Source organism: Notamacropus eugenii, chromosome 4 (assembly GCF_028372415.1).
Source record: "Notamacropus eugenii isolate mMacEug1 chromosome 4, mMacEug1.pri_v2, whole genome shotgun sequence".
NCBI lineage: Eukaryota > Metazoa > Chordata > Mammalia > Diprotodontia > Macropodidae > Notamacropus > Notamacropus eugenii.
The window spans coordinates 15992329-16007288 of record NC_092875.1 but is presented as its reverse complement, the minus strand read 5'-3'; the positions used below and the strand labels follow the sequence as shown (position 1 = coordinate 16007288).

General features: G+C 44.9%; 1 protein-coding gene across 5 annotated transcripts in view; it reads left to right on the top strand.

Moving 5' to 3' along the window:
• Positions 1 to 14960, top strand: part of NF2 (NF2, moesin-ezrin-radixin like (MERLIN) tumor suppressor) — a 125455-nt gene that overhangs the window by 47383 nt on the left and 63112 nt on the right. For 4 of the 5 annotated variants that reach the window (XM_072600024.1, XM_072600026.1, XM_072600027.1 and 1 more), the window contains exons 2-4: positions 423 to 548; positions 2170 to 2292; positions 8732 to 8815. In XM_072600024.1, coding sequence (XP_072456125.1) covers positions 423 to 548; positions 2170 to 2292; positions 8732 to 8815 — 333 coding nt within the window. The remainder of the gene's footprint in view (positions 1 to 422; positions 549 to 2169; positions 2293 to 8731; positions 8816 to 14960) is intronic. The other variant, XM_072600028.1, reaches the window with a different exon arrangement.

The following is a 14960-nucleotide window of genomic DNA, read 5'->3' as shown; positions in this document are numbered from 1 at the left end:
CACAGGGCAGAGTAATGACTTAGAAAAATATTGAACTAATGTCTCTGAAAGCTAAGCATCTTACTAAGTTCACAAACCATATTAGACTCATCCGAAGGTTTGTGTGTCCTTACTAGTTGTTCTAGCACCTTTGGAAAGAGTATGATCTCCAAGGAAATGTCCCTGGGAGGTGCTTGGTGTGTTTACCTCGTAGTTAGCAAATCATTAAACTTCAAGTGATGTTTTCCACCAAGACTAGGCAACTACTTCTGCTCAGTATTTTTGGGAAAGTCCATTTTAAGTTCTTTGTTCATCAGCCATCTTCATAGGAGCTTTGTGCTTTGGAATCCTAGAAGAGGAAAGTGAAAAGATCTTAGCATGGCTGAATGAGGGGAGAGTCTGTTCTTCTTGTTCAATGCTCTCTGCTGTTGATTCCATTGTAGATGAAATGGAAAGGGAAGGACCTATTTGACCTGGTGTGCCGGACTCTGGGACTACGGGAAACCTGGTTCTTTGGACTGCAGTATACAATCAAGGACACCGTGGCCTGGCTCAAAATGGACAAAAAGGTTGGGCCCTGAACGTGGACTGGGGGAACCAAAGGCCTCGTTTTTATCCCAGCCCTTTTCCTGAGCTTGTGCTTAGTTTTTGTGTTGATTGGTCGGGCCTTTGTAGACCTTCCTTGAGGGGAGTAGAGTCCTGCCCCCCCCCCCGCAGACAGAAAAGCAGAAGGCAGTTTCTACTTCCAAGCTCTGCTGGTCAAATCACATAAATCAAGATGAAATGATTGCTGTGCCCGTTCATTCACCTGGTATCGCTAAGCTCCTCATGGCTGACTTTGTGTCCTTCAGTTGGTTGAGCCAGCAGTCTGCTTTTGTAAACAAAAATGTCTATTTCTTTCCCACATCCATTTTTGCAGTGTATGTGTTTAAAAGACTGTATCAGAGCTTCTGCTTTCTCCTGGGATTTTAAATTTTATCTATTTTTAAGTAACTCTGAGGCCCCAACTTGAATTCAAATTGTATTCCAAGGGAAGAGAATTCCCTTGACACCATTCAGTGCAGATCATTTGTGTATCAAGCTTCCTGGGGCAGGAGAAATTGTGTTTCTCTGGCAGTTTGGACATGGGCCTCATGCTTACGTTCCAAACTCTTCAAAAATCTGCACTTATTATGTGCTTAACAAACTGTGGAAGCTTTTTCTCATTTTACATTCAGTCTTAACATCTAGACTGTGTGTGTGTGGCTGTATACACATATTAATGTGACCTGACGTACTGGAATCCCTTGCAGTTATAAACACAGCAAACCAGAGTTCACAGCAAGGACTTTTGGCAGTTGGCTGACATGAGTGGCAGGGCACTGATTCTGGGTTTGTTTCTAATCTGGGTAATTCCACGTGGAGTTTCAGCAGGAGAATTGTACACCCCCAAAACTAAGGAACTTTTCCTAGTCTCCTTTTGTGATTCTAAACAAAATGAGTTTGAATTATGTCTGACTGCTAGGAAAATTGATGATGGATTGAGGGCATATGGAGCTATGGAGTGTATTGCTCAGAGGAAATAAATTATGACATGTTAATGGAACTTTGTAGCTTGCAGGATGACATGTTTGTTCCCTGAATCCAAATGCATTCTGGGTAGCAGATGCTTGACATTAGGGGAGGTAGTGGATGGAGTTACCAGATTGGCCAAGGGTTTCAGATGAGGGCCCATGGGCCACCAGGGCTCCTGGAAGCATCTCAGAAGTTTGCTCCAAACCAATGAGATTACGGTGGCCAGGCTTTTTTCTGTCCTGTCACCTCCAGGGCCCACTCCAATACATGAACCACGGTTGGACAAGGGGAGAAAGCAGTGCCCAAGGTGCTCTATAGACCCTAACATGGGACAACTAGTGGCCAAACAAGATCCAGTCACACGCCGGCAGGTGGACGCTCATGGTTTTTGTCCTTGAAGACATTGCCTTTACTTTTTGATCTAAACGAAAGAGATAGGTTTGCTCAACTTCCTTCTCTTCCAAAACAAGAAGCAGCATCCATGGAGGTCCTGGAGATTAGCTCAGTTGCATAACAGCAGTGGGAGGTGAATCTCTGTAGCACTTAGTGCTGGCTTGTGTGTGCTGCATGAAGGAAGTGGTGTTTGGGTATGGGCCGGCTCTCACCTTGTTGACTTTTTGCCCTGTAATTTTTCAGGTGCTGGATCATGATGTTTCAAAGGAAGAGCCAGTCACCTTTCACTTCCTGGCCAAATTTTATCCAGAGAATGCAGAGGAAGAGTTGGTCCAGGAGATCACACAGCATTTGTTCTTCCTACAGGTATCCTGGCATATCTCTGCTGTCCCCTTTACTCCGAAGTGAATGCCCCAAATGGAGTGGCAACGTTTGGTTTAGAGACTTCCTCTAGTGTTTTATGGACAGCCTTTCTTATTGCAAAAACATCTGCCCTAGGAGATCAACAAGACATACCCTGCAGCTGTGTACAGGAAGGCTTGAGAGTAATCTTAGCTTAGGAGTTGAGAGGCTTGGAGGGGCCTTTGGAGGTCACCTAGTCTAGGCCTTCTGAAACTTGTCCCACTCCCAATCCCTTCAGCATGGCATCGGGCCCCCCCAGTTTAAGGAGTGCTGAGGTCCTAGCCCATCCTCCTCCTTCAACATCTAAGTAGAATTGAGTCCTAGAAGGTGACGAGGCTGGCCCACTTGCTCATAGCCTATAGATCGCAGAGTTGAACCTAGGCCTGGATTCTAAATCCACTGTCTCCTCTACTGTACTGCTGAATCTGAAGAGAAAATAATGGAAATGAAATTCATTCTTCATATAAATCTTGTATGAGAGGAGATGCTACAAACTCTCTAATCCAGACTCCTCCTGTGATAGATAAGGAAACTGGCCAGGAAAGGTAAAGTGATTAGCCCGTGGCCATGCTGTCAGTTGTACAGCAAGAGCTGGATCCCAGGGCCCCGGCTTTTAATCCATTACTCTTTTCACCCTCCTTCCTCTAGGCTTAAAATGTTCTTTGTAGACTCAGTAACTCAGTGAGCATTTACACAGCCCTAGCAGAGACCCCAAGCTCAGATGAGATGCCCTCCTTCTTTTTGTAGTACTTAGTGTAGTAAGGGATAGGAGCCATTCACAGACGACTAGAAAACAAAGCCATCATGATATATAGATTACTCAGTAACAAGGACTTAATAAGCTCACTTGATGTGCTAGATACTGGGGGTACCAAGGGCCCTCTGAATCTGCATAAGTCTGTCCAAGTGTGGAGGCAGTACTAGTAGCTGAGGAGGTCAGGACATGGTTCATGTAGGAGGCACCACTGAGCTGATTTGAAAGGAAACCAGGGCTTTGGTGAGGAGAGGTTGCGGGGAGTAAATTTCAGGTGTTGGGGACAGCCAACGAAAAGGCATGGACACAGGAAATCGAGTGTTGTTTGGGAGAAATATATTTCAGGAAGGCCAGTCTGGCTGGACAGCAAAGTACAGGAAGGTAGGAGAGGCAAGTTGGGGCTAGGGGTAAAGCCCCTTAAAGCTCAGACAGACAGGTTCCCTATTCAAGGCAGTAGGGAATCACTGGAGTTTATTGAATAGGGGAGTGACTGGGCCAGATCCACCCTTTAGAAACTGTATGGAGTATGAACTGCAATGAGGAGAGATGAGAGGGAATAAGGGACTGACATAGGTGATGACTGATTGGCAAGAAGGGGATGATGCTGGAATGTGGTAACTGGACCCAGGATGTGGTAACTGATTAGAAATGGGAGTGTCAGAGAGTGAGAAGTTGAGAATAATGCCAGGGTAGCAAACCCGGGGGACTGAAAGTGGGGTGCTGTTCGGGAGCAGTGTATTTGGGGTGAAAGACAATGAGTTTTGTTTTGGATAGATAACAAATACAGCCTATTTGGATATATCAAGTTTGAGATGCCTATGGGACATCTATTTTGAAATGTCCAGTGAACAGTTGGAGCTTGGAAGAAAGATGAGGTGGAGCCAGACATGTAGTGAGACATGCAGAGAGCATATTATCTGCATGTGACAGATCCAGAAAGGCTTCATGGAGGAGGTGACTTTTGAGTTGGGCATTCATCCCCAGAGGAAGAATATTCCTGGCATAGGGCGCAGTGTGAGCATAGATAGCAAGGAACACAGTGGGTATTCTTAGTATAGAGGAACAGGGAAGCCAAGGTTGGGGAGTGCTGGAGAGGCAGGTGGTTCCAGGGGTGGTTCTGGGGGTGGCACGAGGACTACTGGGCAGACAAGTTTGGATTCTACCCTCCAGGCCGCAGCAGACCTTGGAGCAAAGGCACAGCTAGGCCACATTGATTGGCTTTTTTTGGCCAAATGTATGAATAATTGATACAGGAGCTCCCATTGAAGAAGATTGGTCCCTGCTCTGCAATGCAGTGGCCTAGAAAGCTACCTGAGTCCCTTACCAGGGGTGCCCAACCTGTGTGTGTTGGCAGCAACATTTGAGGTCCAGCTTCGTAGCTACTGCCCCATGATGCTACCTGATTCTGTATAAAGGATGATGAATTTGGCAGTACTGTGGAGACCATATTGGGGTTGAGGGGACAGTGGAGATGGGATTGATTCCTGTTAGAAAGCTCTTCTGTTAGGCTGAGTGGGTCCTTCTGGGGCTAGGGCAATGACTGTGGGAATAGGAGATAGAAAATGGGAGAGAGTTTATGCAAGTGGAATGAGCAACAGGTTGGTTGTCGTCCTTTGTCTTCGAAGAGGACCAAAATGACATCACCATTGTAAAGTGAAATTTCAGTGTCCAACTGTGGCTGATCTGACCAATATAAGCTCGGAATGCTCTACCGCAAGCTGAGCACAGATAGTCTGTATGAAAATTTGGGGTAGATATCCCAAATTTATGCATCCTGTGTTTACTTTGTGCTGTCTCAGTTGTGCTTTGCTGATAGAGCACAGCACCCTTTCTGATGTGGAGCCGCCATGCTGAGTGGTCCTGTGCCAGTATCTCCCATGTTGCACAGTCAAATCCAAAGTTCTTGAGATTGTCCTTGTATCATTTCTTCTGTGATCACCTGCCCCATGCAAGTTCTCCATAAAATAGTCTTTTTGACAAGCGTATATTTTGCATTCGAACAGTGTGGCCAGCCCATCAGAGTTGCACTCTCTGAAGCATAGTTTGAATGCTTGGCAGTTCAGCTCAAGCAAGGACCTCAGTGTCTGGTACCTTATCCTGCCAGGTGATCCTCAGAATCTTCCTAAGACAGTTCAGATGGAAGCGATTCAGTTTCCTGGCATGGCTCTGGTAGACTGCCCATGTTTCACAAGCATATAACAATGAGGTCAGCCCAATGGCCCTATAGACCTTCAGTTTGGTAGTCAGTCTAATACCTCTTCTCTCCCAAACCTTTCTTTGGAGCCTCCCAAACACTGAGCTAGCTCTGTCAATGTATACATCAACCTCATTGTCATTGTGTACATCCCTGGAAAGCAAACTACCAAGGTAAGAACTTATCCACAGCATTCAAAACTTCTCCATTTGTTGTAACTGATGCTTCCACATACAAATGGTGTGGTGGTGGCTGATGGAGCACCTGCATTTTCTTGGTGTTGATTATTAGGCCAAAATTAGCACAGGCAGCAGAGAATTGATCCATACTGTGTTGCATCTCAGCTTCAGAGGCTGCATTAAGTGCACAGTCATCTGCAAACAGAAAATCATGCACCAGCACTCCCTCCACTTTAGTCTTGGCTTGTAGCCTTTTCAGATTGAAGAACTTAGCATCAGTATGATAGTTGACCTTGATGCCTTCTTCATTTTCATTGAAAACATTTGACAACATGGCTGAAAACATCATGCTAAAAAGCATGGGAGCAAACACACAGCCCTGTTTCACTCCACTGGTGACTGGGAAGGCACGAAAGCTTTGTCTATTATCCAGAACCCGGGCAAACATGCCATCATGAAATGATGCAGTAGGTATCAGACCATTGGATATGTAACAGGGAAAGGAAAAGTGGGCTCAGTGGTGGGGCCCCAACAGTCGGAAGGGAAAAGAGGGTCTCTCTGAGCACTAGCTCTTGCCCACATTGAAGAGAGAATTTCTCCCTCTTGTGAGCTATAGTAGAACTTTTTTTCACCACTAATACAGCTTTTTATCTTGTTCTACCTTGTGTTATAGTCAGTCATGGCTTATCTCCCTCACTTGATCCATGGAAGTCGGCAGAATTTGTTAGCTTCTTTTGGATAGCTCATAACCCAACCTCTAGTACTTAGCAGCTAGGAAGTAGTCAATAAAGCATCATTTATTATGCATCAGCTGTGTGCCAGGCACCAGGCTAAGTACTAGGGATGCAAAGAAAGGCAGAAGAGACACCCTGCTGTCAAGGAGCTCCCAGTCTAATGAGGGAGACCACACACTGATTACTGGGTACAAATCAGCTAGAGAAAGAATGGGTTGGGGATATTCGAAGAGATTAAAGACGACTAACTGCAAAAGGCTTCTCAGGTTGAGAACTGAGCGCTTTAAAGAAAATATTTGTTGAATTGGACTGAATGGAAGCAATCAGGAAATCTGGGATCGAAGGGTCCAAGCCAGGTCATTGGGTTCTTCCCAGGCTTCTGGGCCTGGTCTGCAGAGACATGAGAAGGCCACCGATTTTGCTCGTCCTCTCGTTTTCCTATCCAGTCATAGCCCTGCCACAATTTCATGGTTAGTTACCAGCGATTTGTGCCTAAGCTGCCTCTTAGGCCCAAAGGTGCCAGCTGTCAGTAATAGAAAAGATTGCTGAGGTTGGGGGGAGGGATAATGACATAATTTCCCAGAAGTAAATGTTGTGTCTGTCATGTAGTGCTATTATCGTTAATTTGAGCCAGAGCCCTCAGCATATTGTGCTCAGTGAAAGTTAAATTTAATAATAGACTTTTTCTCAAAGAAAAAAAATTACTCTTTCAGTTCATCTTCCTCTTCTTCTAGAAGAGGGGAGCTGAGCATAGTAGGGGATACATAACTATGTGCTCTCACATCCCACCCCACTGTGAGAGTCCATCGTTCTTCAAAGAAGACAGGATACCAGCCCTTCAGGACCTTATAGTCAAATAAGGACGATAAGACATTGCATGTGGATGTAATTTGTTCACTTAAACAAAACTTATTTTCGGTGGTATAGGAGAGATAGCAGCAAATGGCTATAGGAGTGTGGCACCTTTGTATTAATGTCAGCTCCCCAAATCTCTGACATGGATGGATGGTCAGTGGTGACTCTTTGCAGCTCAGTACAAATTAGTGCGATGACTTGGCATCCCCCAGGTCCACTGCCATCTGACTTGGCCACTTCAGTGGATCTCTGGCATGCATAACTGCTCTTCCTCTTGGCATTGACCTAAAGCTGCCCAGACCTTATCCTTCTGGGCAGTCCTGGCTCACATCACCTGCCTTCCTTCCCCATATAGTCACTCTCAGTCTCACTCATTGTCATTGAACTTTTGGGTGCTTTGAAGAGTTTTTGCCTTTAGTGAAGGGGGGTGTAATGGTGCCATCCTGGTCTGACCTGCCAAGGGGCTCTTCCTGTCTGGGTGCCACTTCAAAGAAGGGATCTACGTGAATTAAATTAGAACCAGAATGTGACAGTATCCATAACTAGAATAAAATGTGTCTGTGAAGACCACCCTGCAAGAGAGCCACACTAAAAGGCCTCTTAGGCATGAGTTCAGGACGGACAGGGACGGTGAGAGACACAGGGAGGGTGAGCTGACAGAAGCTGAGATTTAGCCTTGAAAAGAAGAAGTTTCATGTATATATCTTCCCTCCCCACCTCTTCTGCTAAGGCATGGGATGAAAATATAGAGGGGACCCTTCTTTTCTGCATTTGGAAGCATCTAGGATTTAGTTTTTACTCCAAGAAGGCAAAGAAAAGTTTAAAACTTGGGAAGGAATCTTGAGTAGGATTGATTACCATGTAACCATTGGCTGGGCAGGAGTGATAGTCCAGGTGTTAAATGGTTCTCTTAAAAGCACTTGGAAATGGTACATAGACACAGTATGGCTCCTCTTCAAGTCTTCCCATGTTGCAACCTGAGTGTTTGGATATACATTGGGACGTCTGTTGGACATGGTTGTGTGCAATCATAATCGACCCTCTTCATGTATTTGCATGCTACTTACTCAGTCAGTGAAGCTGTAACCCTCTCTCCAACCCCCCCTTCATTTTGGGTGTCTGACGTAACAAAATGGCAGGAGGCTCTAGCAGTTCACCATCGTGGCCTGAGAATTCTGTTTCCTGGACTTGTAAGCCTTGAAAAGTTTAATGGTCAGACTTCATTGCTTCCATTTTCCTTAGAGTGAGCAAATTGAAAGGGATAGCTCTTTATCGGCTCCAGTTCAGCTGGACTGACTGTGCAGCTTTGATCTCGTGTTCAGGCTGAGTAGGGGCCCAGTAGGGAACTACCTTCAGAGCTGTTTCTTTGGAGGTTTTTTGTGTTTTAACTGTAACCTAGTCTAACAGCACAGGGTTCCAGCTTCAGTCCCTGCCCTTTTCTGTTTGATAGGAAAGATCTTGTTTTTGCTTATTCGGCATATGATCAGGTGAAGATAAGCCATCTTCTTAATACTGGCTTCTTAGTGACAGAGTGTGCGCTCTAGAGAGTCCTGGAATCTCTGTCAGTAAAGACTCATATTCCATGTCAGAAAAAAATTACCGGCCTGGTTGGGCAGACCTTGTCAGAACGAGCATCTGCCATGGCCATCAAGTGACCTTCTCACATCTCTCTTGGTGGTCTGTGTAGGTGAAGAAACAGATTCTGGATGAGAAGATCTATTGCCCTCCTGAGGCGTCTGTACTCCTGGCTTCCTATGCAGTCCAGGCCAAGGTAGGCTATTCTCTCGGTGGTTCTGAATCTGGGGCTGAGATACCTGCCGGGGAGGAAGGAGGTGATGGCTGGGAGGGCTGGCTTGTTTTTAAGAGTGCCTGATGGCTTTTCTTTTTATGCCACAGTTATTGGGGCTTCCCTATTGAAGCTTCCTTTCCCAAACCATAGTAGCTGGACCTCCTTGTATGTGAAACACTCTGCCCCTCTAGGCCCTCACCTGAGATTGGTCATTATAATGTGTCTGGATCATTTATATTGTTGTGTATTGTTATTCTATTTATGCATCAATCCATACCCATCTTCTCATATTTATTGGAAGAGCCCCAGGCACTGTGCTTGCCTGGATTATTTTCACTAGACAGCCCACTTTTTATTCCAATCCATTACATGCTGTGCTCTGCCTTTTGGAAAGCCATTTTAGCCCCATATCACCATTCTTCCTAAGATGTGATTGCCATACCTTCTGAATCTGTTGAGGGATTGGACAGTGAGTGTCCAGCCCTCTAAGGACACATAGCCAGTGTCTGCTGTCCTCACACATATCTGGATATCTCAGAGGTGGAAGGAGCTTTGTAGATCATTGAGATCAGAGGTTGGCAAACTCCAGGCCTGCTGCCTGGCCTATTTTTGGACAGCTACTACAACAGTTTATATTTTTAAATATAATAAATACAAAAGTTGTAAAGACCCTTCTTAACTCCAGGGTTGTACAAAAATGGGTGAGAGGCCACGGTTGGCCTGCTGGCCATAGTTTGCCGACCCCAGATCCAGACTGGACTAGGAGGACCCTGAGGCCTGAGGGCTTGAGTGACTTGCACAAGGTCACTTAGCTTGATTATTGGAAGAGCTAGAATTGGAACCAAGGTCTTTTGACCCCCCCCCCCCCCCGACCTCCCCAGCATCCCTTTACCTGTTGATGTCAGTGTTGTGAGTCTGTTTCTGTAGAGAGTTTGTCTACTGTGGAGTTGCTTGTCCCCATCCATTAATGATAACGGTGCTGGAGCTCTGCTGGGGTGGCCATGTCCCTCTTCTTTTTTCTTTTATCTGAAAGACCCAGCAGAGGAGACAAGATCTTGTATCTCCCTGAAAGGGGAAGGTCCCTTTTAAAACAGAAGCTCCTCTGCTTCCCTTCCCTTCCTCCATTTCCCTGCTTGGCAGCACAGCGTATCTCAAGAGTTGGGCTTCTGTGACGATCTTGTCTGGGGACGATCTTTCTGGTTCTTTCATTTGGTCTTTGCTTTGAAGGACAGAGGAGGCTCCTCCAAGCCCTGTGACATGGATTAGAAAATGAATGATCACAGGAGCTGGGACATTGGATGCCATTTAATGGCACCTTCTTATTTTATATTCTTGGACTTGGAAGTTAGAGAAATTTTGTTTGACTTCTGCAAGGTTACAGCCACTCGATGGCCACAGGTGCTCAGCTCCTGGGTCAGCAGCGAAATTCTTCCCACTCTGCCAGGAAAACTCCTGATTTCTCAGTTCATTGGGGGATGAGCTTGTCATGACATTAATAGTCAGCATTTCTATAATTCTGTAAGGTTTGCCAGATACTTTACAAAGATTAACTCGTTTGTACCTCATAACCATCATGGGGCGTAGGTGCTGACATCCCCATTTTACAAATGAAGAAACTGAGGTGGAAGTCAGTCACTTGCCCAGGGTCCCATAGCTAGTAAGTCTCTGAGGCCACACTGGAACTCAGGATTTCTTGACTCCAGGGTCACTGCTCTGTTCTCTGTGCCACCTAGATTTACCTCTGTTATTGAAAAATGAATGCATGAGACAAAAGATGGAAGAAGTAGTAGTGGAGGGGCTGCAGGAGGCCTGCAAGCAACATATTGGTGGTGGAACTCTGAACTGATCCAGCCATTCTGGAAAGCAGTTTGGAATTATACTAGAAAGTGACTAAGTGTCTATTGCGTGCTGTGGCCCAGAGAGCCCATTGATGGACCAAAGACAGGAAAAGAGGTCCCATGCATTTTAGCAGCACATTATGTAGCAGCAAAAGACAAGAAGCAGTGGTCCATCCACTGGAGAGCAGCTGCCCATTCGTGGCATGTAAATGGAACAGAATATTGCTGACCCATTAGGCATGATGTGTGTGAGGAGTTCAGAACAGCATTCTAAAGAGCGGATGAACCGGGTACGGGAGAGGAGACGAGAAATGTTTCTCTCCCTCGGTGCCAGAACATGTGAGTGACTAGGGATACTGGCAGGCTGAGTGATATGTTGGTTAGTTTGACTGAACTTTTTGATGCATTTATTCTTTGATACAAGGGATTGCTCTCTAAGGAGGGACGTATCTGGAAATGAAGATGATGTACAAATAAAATATATATTGTAAACATATATACACAAAATGAATTGGAAGAAAAAAGAACAAGATTGTTTTCACTCCAATCAACAAAGGTGCTTAAGTCAGTTTATTCATCTGATAGCTGAGGTCTGTATTCGTTAAGGATTCTCAAGACTTCCAGGGCCCCTATCGGTAGGAGTGCAGGGCCAGGTGACCTGTCCAGAGTCACCCGGACCATCTGTGGCAGATGGAGAGTGGGAATCTGGGGGCTTTCTCTGGTAGTTTATATAGCACAGGTATACTGATTCCCTGAGAAAACAAAAGAGGGGTTGGATTCCACCAAACACACTTGCTTTTATGCTTTGATCGAGAAGAACATCAGTAATTGGAAAAGTGTGTCCCTTCAATCAACGTCCTCCTGCCAGTGCTGACGCTGCTGCTGTCACTTTCATTAAATCCGTACACCGCCTGGCTCTGACTCCAATTTCTTTTCGGCATGACTTTTTCTTTAGCTGTAAGTAGACTAAAGCCTTCAAGGAGACCTCTTCTGTTTGAAGGGCACCTGTCTGAAAGGCTGGATTTTCTTAGCATAGATTTTAGACAACAAATGATCAGAACCTGCAATTCGGAAGCCACCTGGCCAGGAAAAAAAAATTCCTTTCCCAGGCAACAGCAGGTGTCTCATTAAATAGATTTTACTGCAAGAAAATCCCATAAATCTGGATTCTAGAAATTAGGAATTTATACAAATTTAGAAGCAGCATACACGATTCTTATTCAGGAAAAAGCTCACAATGACTTATCTGTGTCTTAGAAGTAGAGAGAGCCTGGTCCAAAATAAGTGGTTTTCCCAAACCTAGGGTTTAATTGGGATGGGGACCTTAAGGATCTCCTTTACTCGTTCTTTAGTTTATGAGTATGTTCCTTAATTCTGTGTAGGCTAGAGACTTCTGTATTTAATGTGTTCTTATATAATGTGGGGCTAAGGTGAATTGTCTTTTCTGTGATTTAATGAGGCACCATCTGATGTGGTAGAAAGCAGATTGAAGCTACAGTGGAGAATCTTGGCTTTGTCACTTTCCAGCCAGGTAGCCGTAGTGCATAGAACATCCTCATTTTGGAGTCAAGGGTAATCATCTCTGCCCTGGTGATGTCACAGGATTATCACGGAGATCCAGTGAAAATGAGTGCCTTTCAAACGCTGTGTCATTGTACTGTGATGTCAGATGCAAGACTTCTTCTGACCCTTTAGATTGCTTCTGACCTTGGCCTGAGTCTGAAGGGTCTCCTTCCTATTTGAGTGAACTAGTGGTGTTTTATTTCCTTGTGTGGACTGTTGGCCTGCTCGACTTTAGGATGGGAAGAAAAGTGAATTGAGCTCATTAACATATGGAAAGTAGTATGGAACAAATGCTCTCATTATAGTATGTCAGCTGCTCAAATGATATGGACTCAATTAATCCCAAAGCATAAAGAGACAATTAACCTCTAAGTATAAACCCAAATATTAATCACATGGTGCAGTTAGCAAGCACCACATTTCTTGGATGGGCTTTTGATGGTGGGGGAGGAGAGTGCATCTACATGACAGCATCTCACCTTGGAAAGTTTCAGTCATCAGCTGATTTAATTTTGGAAACTTGTTGTTTTTAAACTTGTACTAATTAAAAGCATCTGTGGAAGACAGCATAGGGGTTTGACAGTAGTCTTGTAGTCCAGGCCTGCAGAGATCTCTGACAGCCCAGAAGTTAGGGGTCTGCGAAGCAGAAGGAGCCCAGTTAGAAGTAAATAGAGCACCAAGAGCTTATTAGCTGTCTGCAGTGTTGGCTCCCATGATAGCGGAAAAAGAACTGTTGTATGTAATTGAAATTTTCCACAGAAGTAAAATTCTCCCTCTTTAAATACTGGAGCAGTTTTTAGTTTAAGCACTTTTGATGAACACCTTTCAAAGATGGATTATGAATCACTTCCTTGTCTTCTGAAACACAGGACAGAGAACACAGTTAACCTTTTCTGGATGACTTGGAATCATTATTACAAATACCAATGATTCTGCTGTGTTCAATTGAATCATGTCCCCAGAGCTCATTGAGATGTGGGGGCTGTTTGGTGTTTTTCTTCAGCAGACAATTCTTAGGAGCCTGAGCATCCTGTAAGGTATAAGAGAGGCCCCAAAGCTTCCCAGACTGCCCAGGTAACCCCTTGCAAAGCATTCTTGCTTCCAGACGACCTGCCTTCCAGGGCCATTCCCGGGGCTCCTGGAGGCCTTTGCTGACCCACCTCAGACTGCCAGCTTCTGCTTCTTGTCCAGACTCCCCCAGGCCACACCTCTCCCTTCTGGGACTTGAGCCTAATTGCCAGCCTTCCTCATGCCATCCATTGGTTCTTGGTCTGGACTCATTCCTTAATGAGTGTCTTACTCCTGCCCCCGTGCCTTCCCTAGTCCAATGATTCTGAACCCCTGCCTAGTATTGTGCAAATCCCATTCCTCAGGGCCTGTGGCCCGCTCCCTTATTCTGCCCCATCCTCCACTGTTCTGTTCCAGATCTGCCCTTTCCAGCCCCCTCCTCCTTCCCCTGAAACAGGCCCTTGTGACTCAGTGACATATCTCACCTCAAGGCACCTTCACTCCCTTCACCTTTACCTGGAACTCTCTTCCTCCTCGTCTCTGCCCCCTGGCTGCCCTTCCAGTCTCCAGAAGCCCTCTGCTGATTGGCTCACATTTTTCCTGTTGTTATTTTGTTTGTATTTGGCTGTTGACATGAAGGAAGTCACATTTGTTGTATCAGTTTCTAAAGAAAGGGTAGGCCGTACAGAATGACCCTACATGCTATGGGTTTCGCCTTTTGTGATTTTTCTGTCTTTTTCCTTGCTCTTAGCCACCATATCTTACCACTATTAGGGTGATTCCTTTGAGCCCTCCTCCCTTACCCCTTTCTTCTCTTCAGTACTTCTTGAGCTTAGAAATCAGTTTGCTAAGCCTCCTAGAACTTTGTGAAGGAGAGTGTGAGGAACTCTGCTGTGAATAGAGCACATGCGCTTACCTCAGGAGGTTCTTGTGGCAAAAGAGCCTTTGTAAATTTTAAGATGCTTTGAACATGTCAGTTATAACTATGAGCTGTTGTTGGACATGGGGGTCTTCTCTGTGAGATACCCAAAGACCTTGCCTCATCTTGGTTCTCAGCATTGTTCTAGTCATTCAAGCTGCTGGATATATGACCTCCAAATCAGAGAGAGATTGCTATATCAAGATAATCTCCTGTTTAAAAAGGAAGGTTTCCAGTGTTTGACAAATTCAAGAACGCAGATTACTTGGAAAAGAACCACCCTTTTGTCCAGATTTGCCAGGAAGACTGGAAAACATTTGGCAGAAATTAAAGTTAGGCCAACAACTTAGACCATACACCACTATACAATCAAAATGCACGTAGGACCTGAACATTGAAGGTCGCACCAAAAAAAAAAAAAAAGGAATCAGGCCAGGTATCTCGCATCTGGTGTAGAGAGGGGGAGAATTCTTGACCGAACAAGATTTAAAAAATAAAATAGATTATTTAGAATATATGAACTGAAAACTGAAAAGCTTTTACATGAATAAAACCAACTTCACTAGCATTATAAGGGAAGTAGTCACTTGGAAGAAGAGTCTTTACATCTAATATCTCTGACAAGAATCTGACAACCAAATGACTCAGGTGTATTTGACTCCAAGGATTTGCAATCCGAGGATGTGAGCAAACACTTCTCAAAAGAAGAGTTGCAAACTATTAATATTAACCATAAGAAATGTGTTCTAAATCAATAATAAGAAATGCAAATCAAAGCAGCCCGAAAGTGTTAGATTAC